The following is a 19,843-nucleotide window of genomic DNA, read 5'->3' as shown; positions in this document are numbered from 1 at the left end:
AAGTATTTTCCAGGACAGCTAGTGTGGAGAAACCAAGTCTCAAAAATGAGTAAATGAATGAATGAATGAATGAATGAATGAATGAATATAGCTGAGCATGGTAATGCATGGAGATTGCTTGGGCTGAGGCAGGACCGTCCAGAGTCAGTGACTAACATGGGCTACATAATAAAAGACTCCCCAAACAAAAGCCAAAATAACAATAAATAAATAAATAAAATAAAATAAAATAAAATAAAAAACAGAAAGCTCGGGGGTGAAAAATACACCAAGCACAGGATTGGCAAACAGTAGGCGCTCCATAAATGTCTGACATTGAATTGGAACTTCACCCTCTCTTCCCTCTTCAAACATGTCTCCTGGATCCTAGGTAAAAGGGCAAAAGCCTAGGACTGCAGCCACTCCACCTGCAGGGGATGAACTGTATTCATACTGGTGCTTAGTAAAAAGACAGTCATCAACACTGGTGAGCTGAGTGGTTGTTAAGAGTCTGCTGCTAGAAAAGCGCTCTCTCTCTCTCTCTCTCTCTCTCTCTCTCTCTCTCTCTCTCACACACACACACACACACACACACACACACACACACGTTATTCCAGGGGCAACCACTGGGCAGTTTGGAAGGCACGCACACAGCCTACCACCTGCCCAAATGACAACAGTTCATGTGAAGCTCTCCACCTGCTGAGGAACAAATGTTTTGATTCCCCCCCCACACACTATATCTTTCTGTCTTCTCACTCCCTGGAAACCTCAGCCTCAGGGTTAATTTTGAGTTAAATTGGGGTGTTGCACCTGCTTAGAATTCCTCATCCTTGCTCATTACATAGTGGCCAAAGACTTTCTGTTCAAGTTGACCCACGTGGCAGGCTTTGGCCCATGTGTGGTGGAGCCTCCACGCCGGACACCTCTGCTTTAAGGTCCCTTGGACTCACATCTCAGCCCCCACTTGCGATTCAAAACCACAGGCTCCTTTCAGAGATGCTTCCTGTTACCTACACTGAAATCTGCCACCCGTGGGGCTAGGAAGATGGCTCAGTTGTAAAGCTCTTGCTTTGTGGGCTAGCAAGTTTCTGTCAGCTTGACACAGGCTAGAGTCACTTGATAGGCAGGAACCTCAATTGAGAAAAAGCCTATAGAAGATCAAGCCTGTAGGTTATTTTCTTAACTAATTAAAAAAAAAAAAATCTGATGGGGAGGGCCCAGCCCCCATTGTGAGTGATGCCACACCTGGGCTGGCGGTTCTACAGTCTACAAGGAAGCAGGATGAGCAAGCCTTGAAGAGCAAGCCAGTAAGTAGCACCCTTCCTGGCCTCTGCGTCAGCTCCTGCCTCCAGGTTCCTGCTCTGTTTGAGTTCCTGACTTGGCTTCTCTCAAGGGACTATGACTCACGACTTGAAAGCCAAACAAACCCTTTCCTCCCCAAGTTGCTTCTGTCACGGTGTTTCATCGTAACATTAACCCTAACTAAGACACTCTGCAGGCATGAGGACCTATGTCTAGATTCCCAGAATCCACATAAAAAAAGTCGCGTGTGCGCGCACACACACACACACACACATCCCCACGCCTCTAACACCAGAGCCTGGGAAGGAGACAGGAGAATCCTGGGGCTTGCTATTCACCCATTTTAGGTAAGTAGTGAATTCCAGGTGCATTTCAGTGAAAGCCTGAGGTTGGAGAGATGGCTCAGTGGTTAAGAACACTCCTTGCTCTTGCTAGAGGACCCAGGTTTGAGTCTCGTCTTCCACCTGACAATTCACAACCACCTGTAAGTCCACTCCCAGGAATCCAGCATCCTTTTTGTTTTTCTGAGACAGGGTTTCTTTGTGTAGCCCTGGCTGACCTGGAACTCACTCTGTAGACCAGGCTGGCCTCGAACTCAGAAATTCGCCTGCCTCTGACTCCCAAGTGTTGGGATTAAAGGCATGCGCCACCACGCCTGGCTGAATCCAGCATCCTATTCCAACCTCCAAAGGCACCAGGCACCTCTACAGTTTACATACATACATACATACATACATACATACATACATACATACATACACACACACAGGCAAAACACAATCAAGCACATAAAAAAATACATCTAATTCTTTTAAGGATCGACTTCTTTTCTCCACACACAAGTGCACACCCGTCCGCAGACACACAGGCAAACACACTCCCCTTTCACATGCCTCACTTCCATGACCTCAGAGAGGGCTGACTTCAATGTTGAAAGTGCATTCACTTTGTCTCCTAAAAGACTGAGCTTCATAAGGGCAAGGAGGGTTATCTGTCCCCACCATGGGCCACCAATCACTGCAGACAGCAGCACTGACAAGCAAATGGATCCCTCAGAAGCTGCAGCCCGCCAGTGTCGCCCAGGAACTCTGATCATTCTGCAGGGTTGGTGGGGCTTGAAGCCTCTCCCACTCCTCACTTGGGCTGGGCGTTTTCCTCCCTCAGCACAGATTCACAAAGTGGAACCCTGTCTGTCTTTTGGCTACTTTTTAAATGAATGGATCAGGAAGCACCCCTTCCCCTTCCTTCACAGTTTACAAAAGGAGTTATTCATTCTCATCCTTGAAACTGAATGAGGGCCATGGGTGAAGCCAGCTGGGAAAAAAAAATGTCATTGTTTAACTGCTTAAAAGACAAGAAATAGGTTTCTCAGACCCTAATGGTGGGGAGGGGTTAGACTCAGTATAGAGAGAATTGGGCTGCAAGCCCTGAAATTCAGCACATTTACTTGTCCTTCTGGTCACCAGATGCGGGACTTTTGGCCTCCATTTCTAGATCTGACAAATGGGAATGGTGATAAGTACAAGAAGGAAGTCCGAAAGGCAACCCCCCTCCCCCCCCTCGTGGAAGTTCTGTCCCAGGAAGGAAGCTGGGGCTCCGTGGGAGAGTCTGTTCTGATCCCAGGAACTGAGTAAGTAATCACTGAGACTGAGTCTGAGGGTTGCAACCGCATTTTACACTAGGACACAGTGACCTTGGGTTCTGGTCTGAACAGCCTGAGATGGAGCCGGAGCCCGAGCCCGAGCCCCAGGCCAGACCTCACCAGTGGGCTGTCTTTCAATTGGTTCCTGTGACAACAGCTGAGCGCAGTCTTATGATGGCGTAGGAAGAAAAAGCCTTACAACCTATGAAGGCCAAACACCAGCAAGATAGATCTATCTTGCTGAGGAGTCAGATTGAGAACCAGTTCTTATACTCCATCAAAGCCACCTCTACCCCAGGCTTCCCGGTTGCTGGACGGAGCTGGGCCTGATGCTGGTGCGCCCGACTACGGGAGTCAGGCCGAATGGAGGAGCTTCTCTTTTCACCGGCTTGGGCTGCTACCCCCTAGCAAAGAAAGGCTCCCCAGCCATTTCCATTCCCTGTGTGGCTCAAGAACCCTGTTATTTAATACCGTGGCCACCCTGGCAGCATCCTACCCCGGCCTGCTCCACCCAATCCACCTGGCTAATTCTCCCTATTCCTTTAGGGGAGCGAGGTGGGGGGAACATTAGAGAAAACTGCCTTCTATAACAAAGGGGAGAGGGCCACAAGAATACAAAGGCCTGGAAGGACTGGAAGACAAGGACGCGAGTGGTGAAGGGGGCACCTAGCCAGGGCAGCAGAGGGCGGGCGGAAGCTCCAGGCACTGCGGACATTACACTGGGGCGGGGGAGAGGCGGGGCGCTGAGAGGTGAGGGCCAGGCCTCTGGCTGAGTGGACAGAATCGCCCCGGGGGGTACTAGAGCCGGAAGAGGCCTCGGCCCAGATACTGTCCACACCCAAGAAATGGGAGGAGGAGTGGTCTGCACTTAGAAAGGGAGCCAGATTCACTCAGCAACCCCCACCCTGCCCTTCTTTGAAATAGACAAAGGACATTTTCTTAATTTTTGGCAAACGCGGCTGGAAGGTCCCTGCCCCCGACGTCCCCAGGCGCCACAGATCTTGAAAAAGAGGTCCCCAGTAGGGGTCCTCTCGCTCCCCCTCCCCATCGCCTGCGGTGACAAGAGATACGCAAATCGAGGTGTGTCCTCCCCCACCCGGCGCTGAGCCCTGGATCCAGAGGCCGCAGCGCCCCCCACCCTCTAGTCACACTGACGGTTTCTGCCCAAGCCCGCAGTGGCGTGAAGGTGGCCTTTACCTCCTCTCGCAGGCTGGGAGGAGGGTACAACCCACGCAGCTAAGCCAGCTGCTGCAGTCGCCGCCGCCCTCCATTCATTACAAAGAGAAAAAAAAAAAAAAAAAAAAAACAAAAAAAAAAAAGGAACAACAACCTCCACCCCTCTTTGTAAAAGAACGACGGCCCCAGGAGGAGCAACAGCCGGCCCCAGCAATCACGGGTTAAGCTCTTTTCCGGCCCCCCATTCATAAAAAAGGGAGCCTAGCGCATGCGCGCACGGGGTCGCTTGTGCCCACCCATTCATAGAATCGTGAGCGGCGCGCGTGCGCACTGGCGCTCGCTGCCCTCCCATTCATAAAAAAGCCATTTTCCCAGGCAAGGGTTGCAACATCGCCGCCGAGGCAGCGAACAGAGCTGACAGCGCGGAGCTGGCGCTGCAGGGCTCAGGGAGCTTTGCCGGCTTCTCTGACTGACGTCTGCGACTTCAACGGCGACTGACCCACTCGGGTTCGGGGGTTTACACAGACGTGGAGCGATGCTTGTGACTCTGCAGCTCCTCAAAGTAAGTCTACAGCCGGTTTGGGGAACCAAAAGTACCCCCTCGATACCGTGACGCGGCTCCCCTCGGGCTGGGGCCAATGGTGCACTATTTCGATCCGCTTTAGTGTCCCTTCCCTCGGTCTGCGCCTCCTCGGGTCCCTTGCGGTACGCCGCAGCTACCAGGCGCGCCCGGCTGGCACGGCGGTGGGGGTGTTCACAGCCTGGCACTGCCGTTTTCGACCCCGGGCATTGCCAAGCCGGGCTTCCGCGCCCTATGCGACTCTGGAAGCCCTGTGGGTGTCAGGGGAGCTTGCCTCTGGCCTGGCCTTTTCTCCTGCCACCACTCTCCTGGAGCGCTGGAACCCGCAGCCCTGACTCGCTCTGGAGCGACCGCTTGGGACTCGGGGGGGGGGCGCCCTAGGTTTAGGCAGCTCGCCCACCCTCGGGCTTCGTGCCCACGGTGCCAGCTCTGCCGTGGGTCTTCCCAGCGCGCCTTAGCGGCCTATGCTCGACGTAGCTTTTTTTTTTCTTGGTTCCGACCCGTGGCGGACAAGGTTTCCTACCCTTCTGCTTCTCTACTGGATGGTCAGCGTGGGGCCAGCCAAGGACTGAGCTTTTCTGCTCCCTCTCCTTGGCTAGGAGGTTCCGGGCCGTCTGACCTTTGCTCGGCTGCCTCATTTTATGCTGTACAATTGCCTTGCTTCGCTTCTTATGGATCTGAGGCTCCTTAGCCACCCGGTGCCCCCCTATCCTCAGACATAGATCTTTGCCAAGCCCCAGGGCCCCTGGGCCTCTCACCAAGGCTGTGGTGGGGGCTGAAGGTGCGTTTACATAACGCCGGGCTTGTGGGAGCTGGAGGAAGAGGTTGCGTGCGTAGGAGAGATAAGGTGCCCACTTTCCCTCCTTGTTGGTACCAGACTTGACAACACCGAGAATAGAGGATAAAGACGGTATGTTCTGAAAAACTCGGAGTCGCCAGGGCCACGGGGGCATTGAGGAGGGTAAGGGGGGAGTATGGGCTTGGCCAACCCGGGCAGTTGGAGCTTGGCTCCATCACTGGGGCCACGGCTGTGCCCCAATTCCCTCTCCAAGCAGACGATCAAAAAGCATTTACAGTAGTTGCTCTTGGGCAAGAAGGCGGTTTCTCAATTCTCTTGATTTGGGGACTGGGGGTTGTGAGCAAAGGAGGCGAGAGGCAGAAAGATGATTGTATGACTTGAAGGGATGGAGTTCTAGGCGACGTGAGCTGGAGGGGGATTGCATGCTGAGTCGAGGGGAGAGCTAATGGCTGGGCATCCATATTGTCAGGCCTGGCTGGGGCAGAAGGCCTCCTACTGCGCAGGGGTACTTCCCAGAACCCTGCGATGCTACAAGGAAAAGATACAGACTCGGTGGCAGTCTCCTTCCTCTTAAATGTCTCCAAGTCAGTGGCGTGATTCCCCCATTTTCAGGAGAGGCAAAGGGAACATGGGGCGTGCAGTAGTCCTGCACATCTCTTCTGTAGCTGACCAGCGCTGCAACCTTCCTGACAGGCCTCTACGTAGTACGGAGCTGGAAGGTGAGACCTAGAATGGTTGGGAAATAGGGGTTTATCAATCTCTTAATAAGTTCCGTCTGGCCTAAGGCCCTACCCAATATTGCACTGCTGGATTTCACAATGTTTAGAGTTCTCCGGATCTTCACACAAATGGAGCATAAACATCTGAAATTTTCTGCTTCTAACCCTGCTTGGATGTAAATGGGTCCGAAAGGAAAAGACTGCAGTTGCTCACTCAGGCTCTCTCTCTCTCTGAAAGAAAGAAGTTGTAGGGTTGACACGCCTGAGTTTGAATTTCCTCTGTTGCTACTTCTTTGAGAAGAGGGTTCCATGGTTCCAGGAAAGTCCTCGCCAGGCTAGAGCAGCTTGGTCAACCAGGCGGAAGCTTTAGTGACATCCCTTGGCTATGTTCCATCTGAAATTTTTAGACCTAAGTTCAAGAGTCACTTCCCTTCTCCTGGGATGTCCCAGCCCTCTCCTTGGGTCCCACGACCTTTCCCACATTTCCTTCTAAAATGGTAGCCTCAACCACAGCTTTGGTTCAGTCTGGTGGGAGGAGACAGACAGCACATAGACTGGATCCATTCAGGGAAGGTGGGAGGCTGGGCATCTGTGGCCCTTTTTGCCTGTATCTCATTCCAGAATTGGCAATTTGGAAATTACCCTTTGCCCGGTATATACCTCTTTTTCACTGTCTTGCAAACTTAGCGCTATATGTGCCCAGGGGGTTGGCTGGCTTTCTAAAACAACAGAAAACAAATGACGGCAAATCAGTGATCCAGTTAAGGGAGACACAAAACCCATTAACGTGTTCTTAAGTGGCTTTTGTAATGTGTTACTCTGGGGTTTTAAACATCTTTGGTTCGTACATAAGGGCTTTAAAGTCCACTTTCTGCCGTCAAGTGTCCCTTAATGCGGTATCTTTCTGCCCTGTTTTGGATTTATATAGCATTTTAAAATTAATTTATTTCCAAGACATGGACTCGTTATCTAGTCCTGGTTGGCTTCAAACCCACACAGAGACCCTCCTGCCTTTGCCTCCCAAGTGCTGGAATTAAAGACTTGGGTAACTGGACCCAGCTAACATTTTTCTTCAATTCATGCCTGTTAGCTATGGCCAGAGTGTTCAAGGTGCCCTAAGAAAAAAAGAGCCCTCATTTGAATTTAATTTGGTTCTGAATCTAAGGTGTCTGTCCCCTGGTGGAACCAAGGAGGGAGTTCCATGTGCCTAGCTGAGGGAGAATTAACTGCCATTTGACTTAGTTTACTAGAATGTTTGGCACTTGGAGAGTAGACTGAACAGGGTTTCTTGTTTGCTAGCTGGCTTGCTTGTTTTGAAACAGGGTCTTGTCCTGTAGGCACAGACTAATCCTGAACTCTTAAAGGTTTTATTGTTATTGTTATTATTAATTACATATGTGGGTACTACCATGTGAATGCAATTGCCCACAGAAGCCAAAGGTGTTGGATCCCCCGGAGTTGGAGTTACTGGCGGTTTGTAATCTGCATGATACGATGTTGGTGCTGGAAACCAAACTCTGGTCCTCCTGAAGACCAGTATGTGCTGCTCTTAACCACTAAGGCATCTCATCAGCCCCATGGCCTTGAGTTTCTAATTCTTCTGCCTCTTCTTTAATCCTGAGTGCTGGTTTTATAGATGTGCTATCTCGGTGAGTTGTTCGTTGTCTTGATTTTTGTTTAAATTTTTTGAAACAAGGTCTTGGCTGACCTGGAACTTCCCGTGTAGACATGCTCACCTCTAACTTGGAGCAATCCTCCTGCTTCTACCTCCAGTGTTGGTATTATGAGCAGGCTCCACAGTTGCCCTTTTACAACAGGTTTTTTGTTTTGTTTTGTTTTGTTTTAAATAAGGATGGTAAAAGAGAATACAGTGACTAGGTTTTTGCTAAGAGACAGTGACTAACATGGGGAAATTTTGAGTATTGTTGGTCCTTTCAGACCAGGCTAGGGGCTGGTAAGCATAGGACTTAATGGAGAACAAACTCTCCAAGGGCCTGAGGGACCAGGGGGGTAGCCAGTAGGGCTTGCTAATGAGTGGCTAGGACTGGGCTTCACTGTTAATCCTGTACTCCTAGGAGGAGCTTCTAGTTTTAAAGACATTTAGAATAAAAGGCACAGGAAGTACCTATAATGTAAAAGGTGGGGTATTACTGGCTCTTAGGGAGCTGGGGCTACCCTACAGATCCGGGGCAGCTGAGTAGGGTGGAGAATGTACCCACGCCATGTGGTCAGGCTTAAGAGGCCCCGCTGTTCAGCTGTGGTGGGGTGGTTCTTACCGAGAAAGGGCTTCCAGTCTGTGAAGGAAGAGAGAGAGGAAGCAAGGCGTTGTAGAGAGAGCACAGATGTTCTAGGCCTAGCAGAGGAGGGGATGGGGCCCTGGGGCAGGTGGCCACTTGGAGAAGAGTGGGTTTCCCTTGTCAGTCTGTTTCTGGCTGGGAAAAGGGGAAGTCATTTCCTGTTCAATCCCAAGAGAGAGCTAAAAAATCTATTGTCAGTTGTGTTTCTTGGCAGAGCTAAGGGAGACAATAAGACCATCTTGATGACTTCCAAAAAGACGCCTTCCTAGGTACAGGGGTCTGCAGGCTACACTTTGGCTTGGACCAGTAGTCTGTGAATGGTGCTACTGGACAGCAGGCTCCATCGAGTCCCCTTCTTTTGTGACACAGCTTCTGATCCCTCCCAATGGGGTACTGGGCAGGCAGCAAGTACAGGGGTATGCATACGCCAACACTAAAACTTGAAACTGGTCAGAATTGCTCGAAATACAACAAGGGAAGGGAAAGGGGCTGGAAACTGGTGATGGGACAAAGGATGGAGAGCCACTTTTTTTTTTTTTTTTTTTTTTTGATCCCTAACATGGCCAGCTGTGAGCTCTTTAGTGCTAGTAAAGTAGGGAGTGGGTGAGGGTGTGTCCTCAAACAAATTCAGCTGCCTTCCTTCCACTGGGCCAATTCTTCACAAATTGGCTTCCCTCATAAGGCCCAGGGAGGCAAGTCCCTGGCTTTTCCCTAGCCCCTCTCTTAATGGTCTTTCTAAAAGCAGTAAGACATCATCTGGCTGTGGCTTAATGAACTAAACTGGGACAGTGTCACAAAGGACCAGGCATCCGTGTTGCAGAGGGGTGGGCGGGCTCTCGAAGCCAAACTTCTTTATTCCGAGTTGTTGAAAGGGTTAAACAACCCTCTGTGCAAGCGCCTGCTAAGACTGAATGGGCAGCAGAGAAACTGCACATTCATTCAGAGCTTCTTGCCAGTCATTAGCTGACTTGTAGATTTTCATGTACAGCAGGTAGGTTGCTTTCCTCAGCTTCCCCTAGCTCCCCTTCTTTTAAGGTAGCTCGTGACATGCCTCTTGACTCTTGCAGCCTGTGTCTAGTTCCCTCCTCAGAGGTACCTACCTTTGGCAGGGATAGTCAAGACAGGCAGCTCTGAGCTGCCAGACCAAGTTGCAGATCAAGGGACTGTGATGGGGAAGGGGTGGGGGTGGAGAACTTGCTGATTTATCCATCAGCCCTGGCCTCTTCTAGTTTCCTTGAATGTCTTTCCCTTTCCCTCCCCTCCTCTCCCCTACACACCTGCACTGGAAACTCTGTCATCAGAGATGCCTCAGATGCCCCAAAGCTTAGCTTGACGGGCGAGGTCAGAGGGAGTCCCCTTTCACCCCAGTATTTCCTTTTCCTTTAAGGGCTGTTTTACAGTGAAACCCTGTGAGGTCATCTGCGTAAAGATGCAAACACTTCGCAAAGAAAAAGATGAAGTGTCAGAAAAAGTAGCCAAAAAGACTGAATTGAAATTTTTAGCTAGCGATCAGAGTCAAACGCCCCATCTGGCATCATTGATCTGCTGATTGGGTAACTGACCCTCTCTCACCACCTCCACTCACAAGGGGGGGGGGCGCTGGTAGCTTAATGGTTGGGGTGGTGTGGTTACTGAAAGGGGTCCATGGCTAGGAAAATGATTGGTGCTTGTACAATCTCCATGGATCACCTCAGGTAGGTGATCACAAGTCTTTGTCAGTTAGGCTCTGAGACTTCGGCCCCAGGGTCACATAGCTGTACAGAAATGAGTCCCACCCTGATCACTTGCTCTGTCTACCTTGTGACCCTCTGTGCTTTAGAGTCCCTTCTCCCTCTCTCATGCGTGGGCATGTATGTGTTGTCTTCCCCAGTGGCTCTCTATCTTATGTGTGTATGTGTTAGTCTGCATATATGTGTACCAGACGAATACCTGATGTCCTTGGAGGCCAGAAGGTGTCAGATTTCCCTAGAATGAGAAATATACATGATTGAGAGCCACCATGCAGGTACTGGAGTCTAAACCCAGTTCTTCTCCAAGAACAGCAAGCATTCTTAATTAGCTAACTGTGTTGTTCCTCCAGTCCCTCTGCCTTATCATTGGAGATAGGGATGGGGGTCTTTCATTAAACTCAATGGTATTCTAGCAGTGTGACTAGCCAGGGAGCTATGGGGCTTCTCCTCTCTTCATTATACTAGGGTTACAGATCTGACAGAACTGTGCTTTAGGGATAGAACTTAGCCACCACCACCACCAACCAACCACCCTTGCATGACAGACACTCCGCTGACTACTTTGCTTTGCTTTTCTAACTCCAGAGTGAGTGCCATCCCCTAAGGTAAGAAGGAAGAACAAATGAGAGAATGCATGACCAGGTGCAGTCGAAAGCCAGGCACCAGGAAGGTTCCGTACATCTTAGACCCTCCTAATAATTAGCAATTATTATTAATATTAATTGGTTGAGGGAAGGTGACTGGGAAAGTTCCTTCTTATGCTAATCATATAGCTGAGAGGCACTTCCCTCAGCTAAGTGCAGGGTTGGCGTCATTTCCATCCGGAATCTTCCAAATTGACCATCAAGCTCTTCCCAACAGCTTACTGAGGCAAAGCCTCCTGTCCCATTTATCTTACATAATTCTTTTCCTTGGAGGAGATGCAGGGGGGTACCTGTGGAAGTGTGCTTAACACCTGCAGAGATGCACAGACTGAGGGGTGGAAGTGTGTGTCCCAGGGTGGAGACTGATCTTGGAAATAGAGCTCAGATGGGGGAGGGGGTTGCCAGGCCAGAGAGAAGACCTAGGGTTGTGCTGAGGGGTTGACAGACAGGCAGGCAAGGAGGTTGTGTCTCTCAGTCAGCCACATCAGTTCAACAGAGGCTCTCAGAGGCTGGCTGGGGCAGGCCTACGCAAGTGTGAGCTGCACTTGCGGCTGGAAGAGTTGAGGGTTAATGGAAGAGATGCGCCGTTTTGAACATGCCTTCTGGAACCAAATGTCAGATAGATGCTTCTGTGACCTGAGAGAGCTGAGTCATTGAGGGCTAAGATCCCTTTCTCTCTCTCTCTCTCTCTCTCTCTCTCTCTCTCTCTCTCTCTCTCTCTCTCTCTCTCTCTTTCTCTCTTTCTCTCTGCTGGCCTAGACTGTTGGCCCAGATGTTGACAGCTGCCTCTGGTGTGGGATGGGGAGCCTGTGGATGGGAGTATCCTCGCTGCCTCCAGTGGCTGCTCCAAACTGGTTTCGTGGCTTGGAGAGTCTGTCTGCTCACTGATTCCAGGGCCTGTGAAGCATCTTTCAGAGTTGCCTGTGCTTTTTGCTTCTTCTGCAAGAAATGCAGCTGTTTTTGTTTGTTTGTTTGTTTGTTTGTTTTTTAAAGTCTTGATCTCCTGCTTGGGAAAGCAGAGTAGGGAAATCAGTCTGCCTCTGTAGCTTAGGAGAATAATCTCTTCTTTCTCCTGCAGCTTGGTCAGCTATGTGCTGAGTCCCGAGATAAAATCCCTAGCTACAAGGGCCAATACGGAGGCATTTTTGTTGGCAGGTATTCCCAACCTGGGCTTTCTGGAATCAGAAACTCATGTTAACGTAGTCCAAGGAGGAAGGTTCTGGCTGAGACACTACTTGACTGACACCTGAGAGTCTTACCTATGACACTTTCTATTATGCAAACATTACTTTTTTTTTTTTTTCCTTTAACCAAAGCCCTGGAACTAGAACCTGGGGCTTCTAACTAGCTCATCATTTGACCTCAAACTTAACATTTTCTAGAGGAAGGGCCTTGGGAACCTTCTTCAACCAAGTGTACTATCTGAAAGGTAGCATTCCTCCGTGAATGGATGCCTCTTCCCAACCCTGACCACAGGGGTTCACTTAAAGCTGCTTTGACAAGAGAGTGTTCTTCAGTGGCAGGCCTTGCCAGGTGGTTAAGGCAAAAAACTGACTCAAAGGTGATGCTCTGTGCTGTGTATGATGGCTCACACTTGTAATCATAGCAGTTGGAAGGCTGAGAGAAGAGAACCTCTGTGAGTTCAAGACCAACCTAGGCTATTACATAGTAAGTTTCAGACCAACCTACCATGTAATGTGAGACCTTGTCTCAATAAATGAACAGATGGTTTTAAAAATATATAATATAAATACATAATATAAATATATAACCTGGTAGTTTTTATCCAAGACAGACAGGGAAATAGTGTATGAAGAAATACCTGCAGAGCCAGTAGTCGGTGAATGACCTGTCTAGTGCCTGAGCGTTGATGCCGGTAGAGAAGACTGGATGTTTTTGTGTTTAGTGGCATAGATGATGCATAGACTGATGACGCTGTGGATAGCCCTTATTTCATGCAGACTAGAAGCATCCAAGGAAATGCTTCAGTTATGTGTAACCAAGAGAAGTGTCACTCTCCTGTGATACTGAGATGGTCCCCAAAAGTGCAGTAAATGGAACTAGGAACTAGAAACCTACCTCCTTGTACATCCCCTTGACAACCCCTTTGATAATTAACAGCTTGCAAAAGGGCATTAACAGCAACACCACCACCCTTGACACAGCCCAGAGTGTGTTGTCCTTCTGAAGACCCTCCTTCCTCTTCTCCATCCTCCTTCCCCCAGTCCCTTGAAGTTCTTGGTAGAATCTTCCCACAGTGTAATCTTTCCTTTGGATTCCAGATTGTGTCTCCTTTGAGCAGAGGTCCCAGCCTTCTGCTGCTATTTCTTTAAATTGATCTCCATCCGAATTCTAAATGTAAAGGTCAGCAGGCAGGGAAATGGCACTTCTAATAGAAAACAATGTGCACTTTCTAAATTTGAACCAAGCCGTTTCCGCTCTTTGATTTAAGTGACTTCCTGGGGTTCCGTGTCAGGCGCTGCAGTTGAATCTCTGGCCGGATGCCAACGTAAAATTGCACTCTCTCAGTGAAATTAGAAACTGATCCAGGGCTGGCTTAGCTATTCTAGTAAATAGCATTTAGTCTGAATGTTCAGCTCAGCACTTGAAAATGGGTGATGTGAGTGCCCCTTGAGAGGATTTCCCATGCAGGTTGCCGAGAGCTCACCTACCCAGGGGTTATTGGCTGCTGGCGGTGGCTGCTCGTTCGTGGAAGTGGGAGTAATGGGGTTAATGTCCTGGATGCGCAGGCATCAGATGCATCCCTTCCTTCTCAGGATCCAGAATGAAGGTTTTGTTTATCCTGCTCATGCGCTCCGGGGAGCACACAGGAGCTCTTGTATTGACCACATACATGATCCTCAGTGCCCAGAGCGGTCCCTGCAGGACTTGAAAGTGCTTACTTAGGAAATCAAAATGGTTTTCTTTTTGAGGCAGTGATGAATTGTTCAGTACTTTCCATGTACCCAGCTGTGCTGGGTACCATAGGGTGTACATTTTCTCATTTCATCCTTGCAAGAACGCCTTTTAAAGACAAAAAAACTCAGGGTCCCAGCACTTACCACACAGAGGCAGGTGGATTCCTGTGAATTCAAGGCCAACCCAGGTCTACACACTGAGACCTTTCCCCTGCTGTCCCCCCTCCCCAAAAAGTACTAGGGGGGGATGAGAGGGTTCAGTTGGTACAGGTGCTTGCCCCCAAGTCTGAGGACCTGAGTTCAATCATTATCATCATATGTAAAGGTGGAAGACAGAGGGAAGGGTTCGTCCCCTGACCCAAACATACATTAAAAATAATTTCAGCCAGGTAGTGGTGGAGCACGCCATCAATCCCAGCACTAGGGAGACAGAGGCATCCGGATCTCTTGAGTTTGAGGTCAGCCTGGCCTCCAGAGTGAGTTCAGGATAGCCAGGGCTACACATAGAAAACCTGTCTGAACCACATTCCCCTCCACCCCCAAAATTGTTAAAAAGGGAGTTGTAGCTTGTTCCCAGCAATGCTGTTAGGATTAAAGCTGTTTTTTGAGGCAGTCTTAGTCTGTAGCCCAGGCTAGTCCCTCCTTGCTTCCATCTTCCAAGTTCTGGGATTATGGGCATTTACCACTGTGCCTGGCCCCCTCCCCTACCCCACCTGATGGTGCTTATGACCAAAGCCAGAGCCTATGAGGAGAACCCTCTACCACCAAGCTGCACTTGAGCCCAATAGATGTAATTTCTTCTAGTATTGTTACTTTATTTATTTACTTACTTACTTATTTTCAGACAGGGTTTCTCTGTGTAGCCCTGGCTGTCCTGGAACTCACTCTGTGGACCAGGCTGGCCTTGAATTTAGAAATCCGCCTGCCTTTGCCTCCCAAGTGCTGGGATTAAAGGCATGTGCCACCACTACCGGCTTTACCATGTTTTGACCATTTAAAGCCTTGGGAATTTCTAGGAAGTTCAGTGAAGGAATTTAGCTCCCATTTTATTTAGGCTCCCAAGGCCTCATCTTAAGACTGAGGGGAGGCCATGTACTGTGCTTGGAATCCATTTTCTCCTTTTCCTTCCTCTCCTTCAGGACCCCTAGAAGCCTGTCCCTCGGTGCAGTTCAGGACCTCCAGCCTCATGGAGCCCCCGATTCCACAGAGCAGCGTCCCTGTGAATCCCAGCTCAGTCATGGTGCAGCCCCTCCTTGACAGCAGAGCGCCCCACAGCCGGCTCCAGCACCCACTCACCATCTTACCCATTGACCAGATGAAGACCAGCCACGTGGAGAATGACTACATAGACAACCCTAGCCTGGCCCCTGCCACGGGTCCCAAGCGGCCCCGGGCCGGGCCCCCAGAGCTGGCTCCTACACCCGCCCGCTGCGACCAGGATGTTACTCACCACTGGATCTCCTTCAGCGGTCGGCCCAGCTCTGTGAGCAGCAGCAGCAGCACCTCTTCTGACCAGAGGCTCCTAGATCACATGGCTCCACCGCCCGTGGCTGAGCAGGCCTCCCCCAGGGCTGTGCGCCTCCAGCCCAAGGTGGTCCACTGTAAGCCGCTGGACCTCAAGGGCCCGGCAGCTCCACCAGAGCTAGACAAGCACTTCTTGCTGTGTGAGGCCTGTGGGAAGTGTAAGTGCAAGGAGTGTGCGTCCCCTCGGACGTTACCCTCCTGCTGGGTCTGCAACCAGGAGTGCCTGTGCTCAGCTCAGACCCTGGTCAACTATGGCACATGCATGTGTCTGGTGCAAGGCATCTTCTACCACTGTACTAATGAGGATGATGAGGGCTCTTGTGCCGACCATCCCTGCTCCTGTTCCGGCTCCAACTGCTGCGCCCGCTGGTCCTTCATGGGCGCCCTCTCTGTGGTGCTGCCCTGTCTGCTGTGCTACCTGCCGGCCACAGGCTGTGTCAAGCTGGCCCAGCGAGGCTACGACCGCCTGAGACGCCCCGGTTGCCGCTGCAAGCACACGAACAGCGTCATCTGCAAGGCAGCCAGCGGGGACACCAAGGCCAGCAGGTCCGACAAGCCTTTCTGACACTTTGGATGAAAAAAAAAAAAAGTGGTCCCTCCTGCCAGTCTCCTGGGACTGACCTTGCTCATCTGTCCTCTCCTAAAACCCTAGATTGGGAAGAAACCGGCAGAGAACACTACTGCCTAGCCTTGAGTCCCCAAAAGGATGAAGATGCACTTTGGGGATTTTCACGGTCTTGAAACTTTGTTAAACAGCAGTGACAGTGTCAGGGTGTGGTGGTAGGGGGCCCAGTTTTCCTATTTCAGAAGACGAAGACAGATGTGAACACACGATCTGCAAGTTCAGCCACTCAATAGCCTTCCCAACCCCTCCACTTCCCACTTCCTCCCACTTTGCCATTCTCTTTGGCTCCTGCTGGAGCCTCCTTCTACCTGGGAGGAACAGCTAATGGGAGGCGAGATACCTCGAGGAAGACCCTCAGAGCCTTGACTTCTATCTTTGCCACCTCCGTCCATGCCTGTTGGCCTTGACTTCTTGGGAAGGTGCAACGTAGCAATTCCTGCACTTGATGGCCGAGAACAAAATCACCCGTAAGCTGCTGCCTCCCGGGAGCAGCAGGATGGAAAAGGAAGCGCCCAGCAGTGCATTCCTCCTAGCTTTCAATCACTAACTTGGGGGTTGTCCGCTCATCATTGCCACCCTCCAGTTCTTAACCGAGTCACAGACTGGCCTGCCTGCTATGCGTCCTGAGCTCTTTCTTCTCGGATTCTTTGTAGAACCTTGCTGGGTTGAGAAGGCCAGGATGCCACAAGCAAGACCAAATATCATTTTTGCCAATGAGTCTGAGGCTGTGGTCTCTAGATCCAGCCATGATGTTTTTATATGTTTAATTAAACTAGATGCTATTGGTGTTTAAACAATAATAATACAACAACCTTGCTTCCTTTTGGGCCACCCCCAGGAAGGGCTGATTTCAAAATCTGGGGGCAAGCAACCTCAAGGAGCGTTTCCCCTGCACATCAAGAATGGCAAAGAAGAGGCCGGACCTCCCATTGGCAGAATGACAGTTGAGCCGAACTGGGGTTGGGTTTTCTTCTGATTCTGCTGCTTGCTGTCTAGCCTTTTGTGTATAGTGATGCGTCTGTCTTTATGTAAATAGAGAGATGACAGAGTCTATTTTAGTGTTAGGAAGCCCCCGGTGGGGAAGTCCCGAAGATGCAAGAGAGGGTGGTGAACGATTCTCTAGGGGCTGCTGGGTTTGAGCCCCACCTTTTGTGTGCAGCACACACGCGCACGCACATACACACATACCCCTCCCAACAGCCCCCAAAGCCGTAGCAACTCTTTCTCTCACGGTGCTAAAGGACTCAGAACTCGCAGCCCCGTCCAGTGGGTAGGTACTTGTTGCATGCAAAACGCTATCGTGTCTCTGGTCCTTGCCCCCAGCTGTTGTGTGGGAGGGTTTTTTTGTGTTTTTGTTTTTTGTTTGTTTTTGTTTTTGCTTTGTGTGGTATTTTTGTCCCCATCCCTGCCTCTGATTCAAGAAATAGCCTGGGTCAGAAGGTACCCCAGGTAAAATTGGAAGAGCATTAGGCAAACATCATGTTGGAGCATTTCTGGTTCTTTTGTGTGAGCGGCCCCCAGGGAGGAGGCAAGAAGTCAGGTAGCTGGGAGTGGAGTGTACCTATTGCTCTTTTCTCAAGGATTCAACCCCACCCCCACCTTGGAAGCTACTAGTAGTAGTAGTAGTAGTAGTAACACCTTATGATTTAGAATAAGTTAATTGTAAGCATAGGTATTTATTGATTGGAGGAAGGGAGGGTTTTATTTTCAGCTTTATTTATGTAACATTTACTGGCTTGTAAAAGGCAAGTATAAAATCCTGCATCTTCATCGTCTATAGCTAATCCATACATACACCTGCCCTTACCACAATTGCAGTGTTCTTGCACAGATTGGAAGGAAAGATAGAAGACAAACCCCACATTCAGCGAACCACTTACACTAATTGAATGTATTAGAAGCTTTCTGAAGGGGCTGGAGATGTTTCTCTCGGATGAGGGGGTGTGGAGGGACCCCCCCCCAAAAAAAAAAAAACGATAGCGCACACGTGCACTCTTTCTAAGAAGCCTAGGAGCTTCGTCCGGGGTCCCCTCCCTCGATTTGTATTCACAGGACAGCTGACCCAGTGGCAGGTTGCACTTTGATGATCTTGGTCTACATACTTCTGTGGACAGTTGAGCTACGTGAGCCGTGTATGCGCACATGCACACGTGACACTTACATACACAGACCCTCTACCACACAGACCTTGTTCCCTGGCAACCCTTCCCAAACCCTGACTTTGTGTACATAGCTGTAAACATGGATTTGGGGGGGGGGGTTGGTTTGCTTCCCCACCCCACCGACCCCTTGGCTTAAGAATGATGTCTACAGAACTCTCCCTCCCCCCAGAAGTTGACCTTGGGACCCACTTGATCAGTGGTAAGGGAAGGGGTGAAGGAAGGAAGCATCCTTTTTCCTCTGCTCTGTTACATCTCTGACTTCTTGGCAAACACCTACACATGGGGGATGCAAACACACAAGAAAGGGGTAGTTTGTTTATAGGGCCCCCTCCCCTTGCCAGGCTAGTCAACAGGCATTGGGAGCACAGGCTCTCACAAACAGAACATTTCTGTAGCTGTTTCTGACTTCTTGGCTAGCATTTGCAGCTTGCTTGGCTGAGTTAACATCGCTTCCAAAAGTGCCAGCTGATTACTACTTCTAGACCTGGGGTGGGTGTCAGTTGTGCCTGGAGCCGAGGACGGCATCTGGGACCTTCCTTAAGGTGCCTTGGCTACTTGGTACCATTGTAGGGAAAGGCTAGTTCTCCTGTAAGCACTCTGGGGGCTGAGTTTAGGCTAGCAACACCTTCCAAGGAGCTTCCATCAGAGCTCCTAAAGCCAACTGGAAGGGAGCTAAGAGCAGTCCTTACTGTTGGGCCCTTCTCAGTGATGGGAGGCATGACATCCTTACGACTGATAGGTTCTTTGAGCTAGTATAGTTCTGCATCAATGGGGCCCAGCTGGATCACAACCTCAAGGGAGCAACACATACCAAGTTGGTCAGGGGCAGAACCCAGGTAGGTACCCGTCATTCTGAAGCAGCTTGGTCTCCAGTGCTGCCCCAAGAAATAGCGGAGGTGTGTGAACAGCACACATTTGCACTGTACAATTGAGTAGAACATCTGGGGAAGCCTCCTGATATATGCATTTGGTGAGTAGCTCCGTGCCCTTCCCCGCCCTGTAATGGATGTCGATCCTGTGTTTCCATTTTGATTGTGGGTGACTGTGCTGTTTCTTAGCTTGCTTTTCTCTTGTGTCCTGTGGTTGATTTCCTGTTAGCAGCACTAGAGCTGTGCCCAGTGCCCCACTCCACCACATTCCTGTGTCTCTGTAACCCCCCCCCACCCGGTTCATCCCACCACAAAAGTTACCACAGAAGGTTTCCTTTGTAAAAAATATTTATTTTGAAGCTCTATTTTAATAGTATTTATTTTAGAAAGTCTACTATTGTAAGAGTTCTTCTGTTTGTGAAGAAAAAAAAAAAAACAAGTTAAAAACTGAATGTACTGATCTAGAAGATATCTATAAATATATATTGTTAAATATACACATGGCTGCCATTCTCTTCCTGTGTCGTTTTCAGTTGCCTGACATCCCACAGATTCCACACTCTAGGCTGCAGGGGCACACGCACATGGTGGGCTGGGCGTCTAGACTGGGGAGACCCTCACCCTCCCTCTGGAAAGCTACTGAAGAACGTTGTACTTCATAGTGAAGCCAGCTGCTGCTGTGTGATGCAAAAGCCTGGGTCCCCTGTCCCCTTACACAGGGTATCTGGGCTTTGGAGTTTTCTTCTTGTTCTTTGAGATACAGTCTTGCTATCCCAAGATAATGCTCGCCCAGGATAGCATGAAAAGTGTGTGTTGCATGCCTGGTCATTGAGTGTTCTAGTCATAGATGGGCAAAAAAAGTACAGGTTGGGAA

The 19,843-nt window shown here is 50.0% G+C and overlaps 1 protein-coding gene and 1 long non-coding RNA gene across 2 annotated transcripts in view; one reads left to right on the top strand and one right to left on the bottom strand.

Annotated features, from left to right (window-relative positions):
- Positions 1-4,206, bottom strand: part of LOC115065519 — a 22,264-nt gene extending 18,058 nt beyond the window's left edge. The window contains exon 1 of the long non-coding RNA XR_003845302.1: positions 4,124-4,206. This is a non-coding gene — a long non-coding RNA (uncharacterized LOC115065519). The remainder of the gene's footprint in view (positions 1-4,123) is intronic.
- Positions 4,207-4,418: 212 nt separating this feature from the next.
- Positions 4,419-19,466, top strand: Spry4 (sprouty RTK signaling antagonist 4). The gene is made up of 2 exons (XM_021214631.1): positions 4,419-4,664; positions 14,929-19,466. The coding sequence occupies exon 2, from the start codon at positions 14,976-14,978 to the stop codon at positions 15,876-15,878; it is 903 nt and encodes a 300-aa protein (XP_021070290.1). The 5' UTR covers positions 4,419-4,664; positions 14,929-14,975; the 3' UTR covers positions 15,879-19,466.
- Positions 19,467-19,843: the final 377 nt, after the last annotated feature.

The sequence above is a fragment of the Mus pahari genome, chromosome 15 (assembly GCF_900095145.1).
Source record: "Mus pahari chromosome 15, PAHARI_EIJ_v1.1, whole genome shotgun sequence".
NCBI lineage: Eukaryota > Metazoa > Chordata > Mammalia > Rodentia > Muridae > Mus > Mus pahari.
This window is presented reverse-complemented; position numbering and strand designations above follow the sequence as displayed.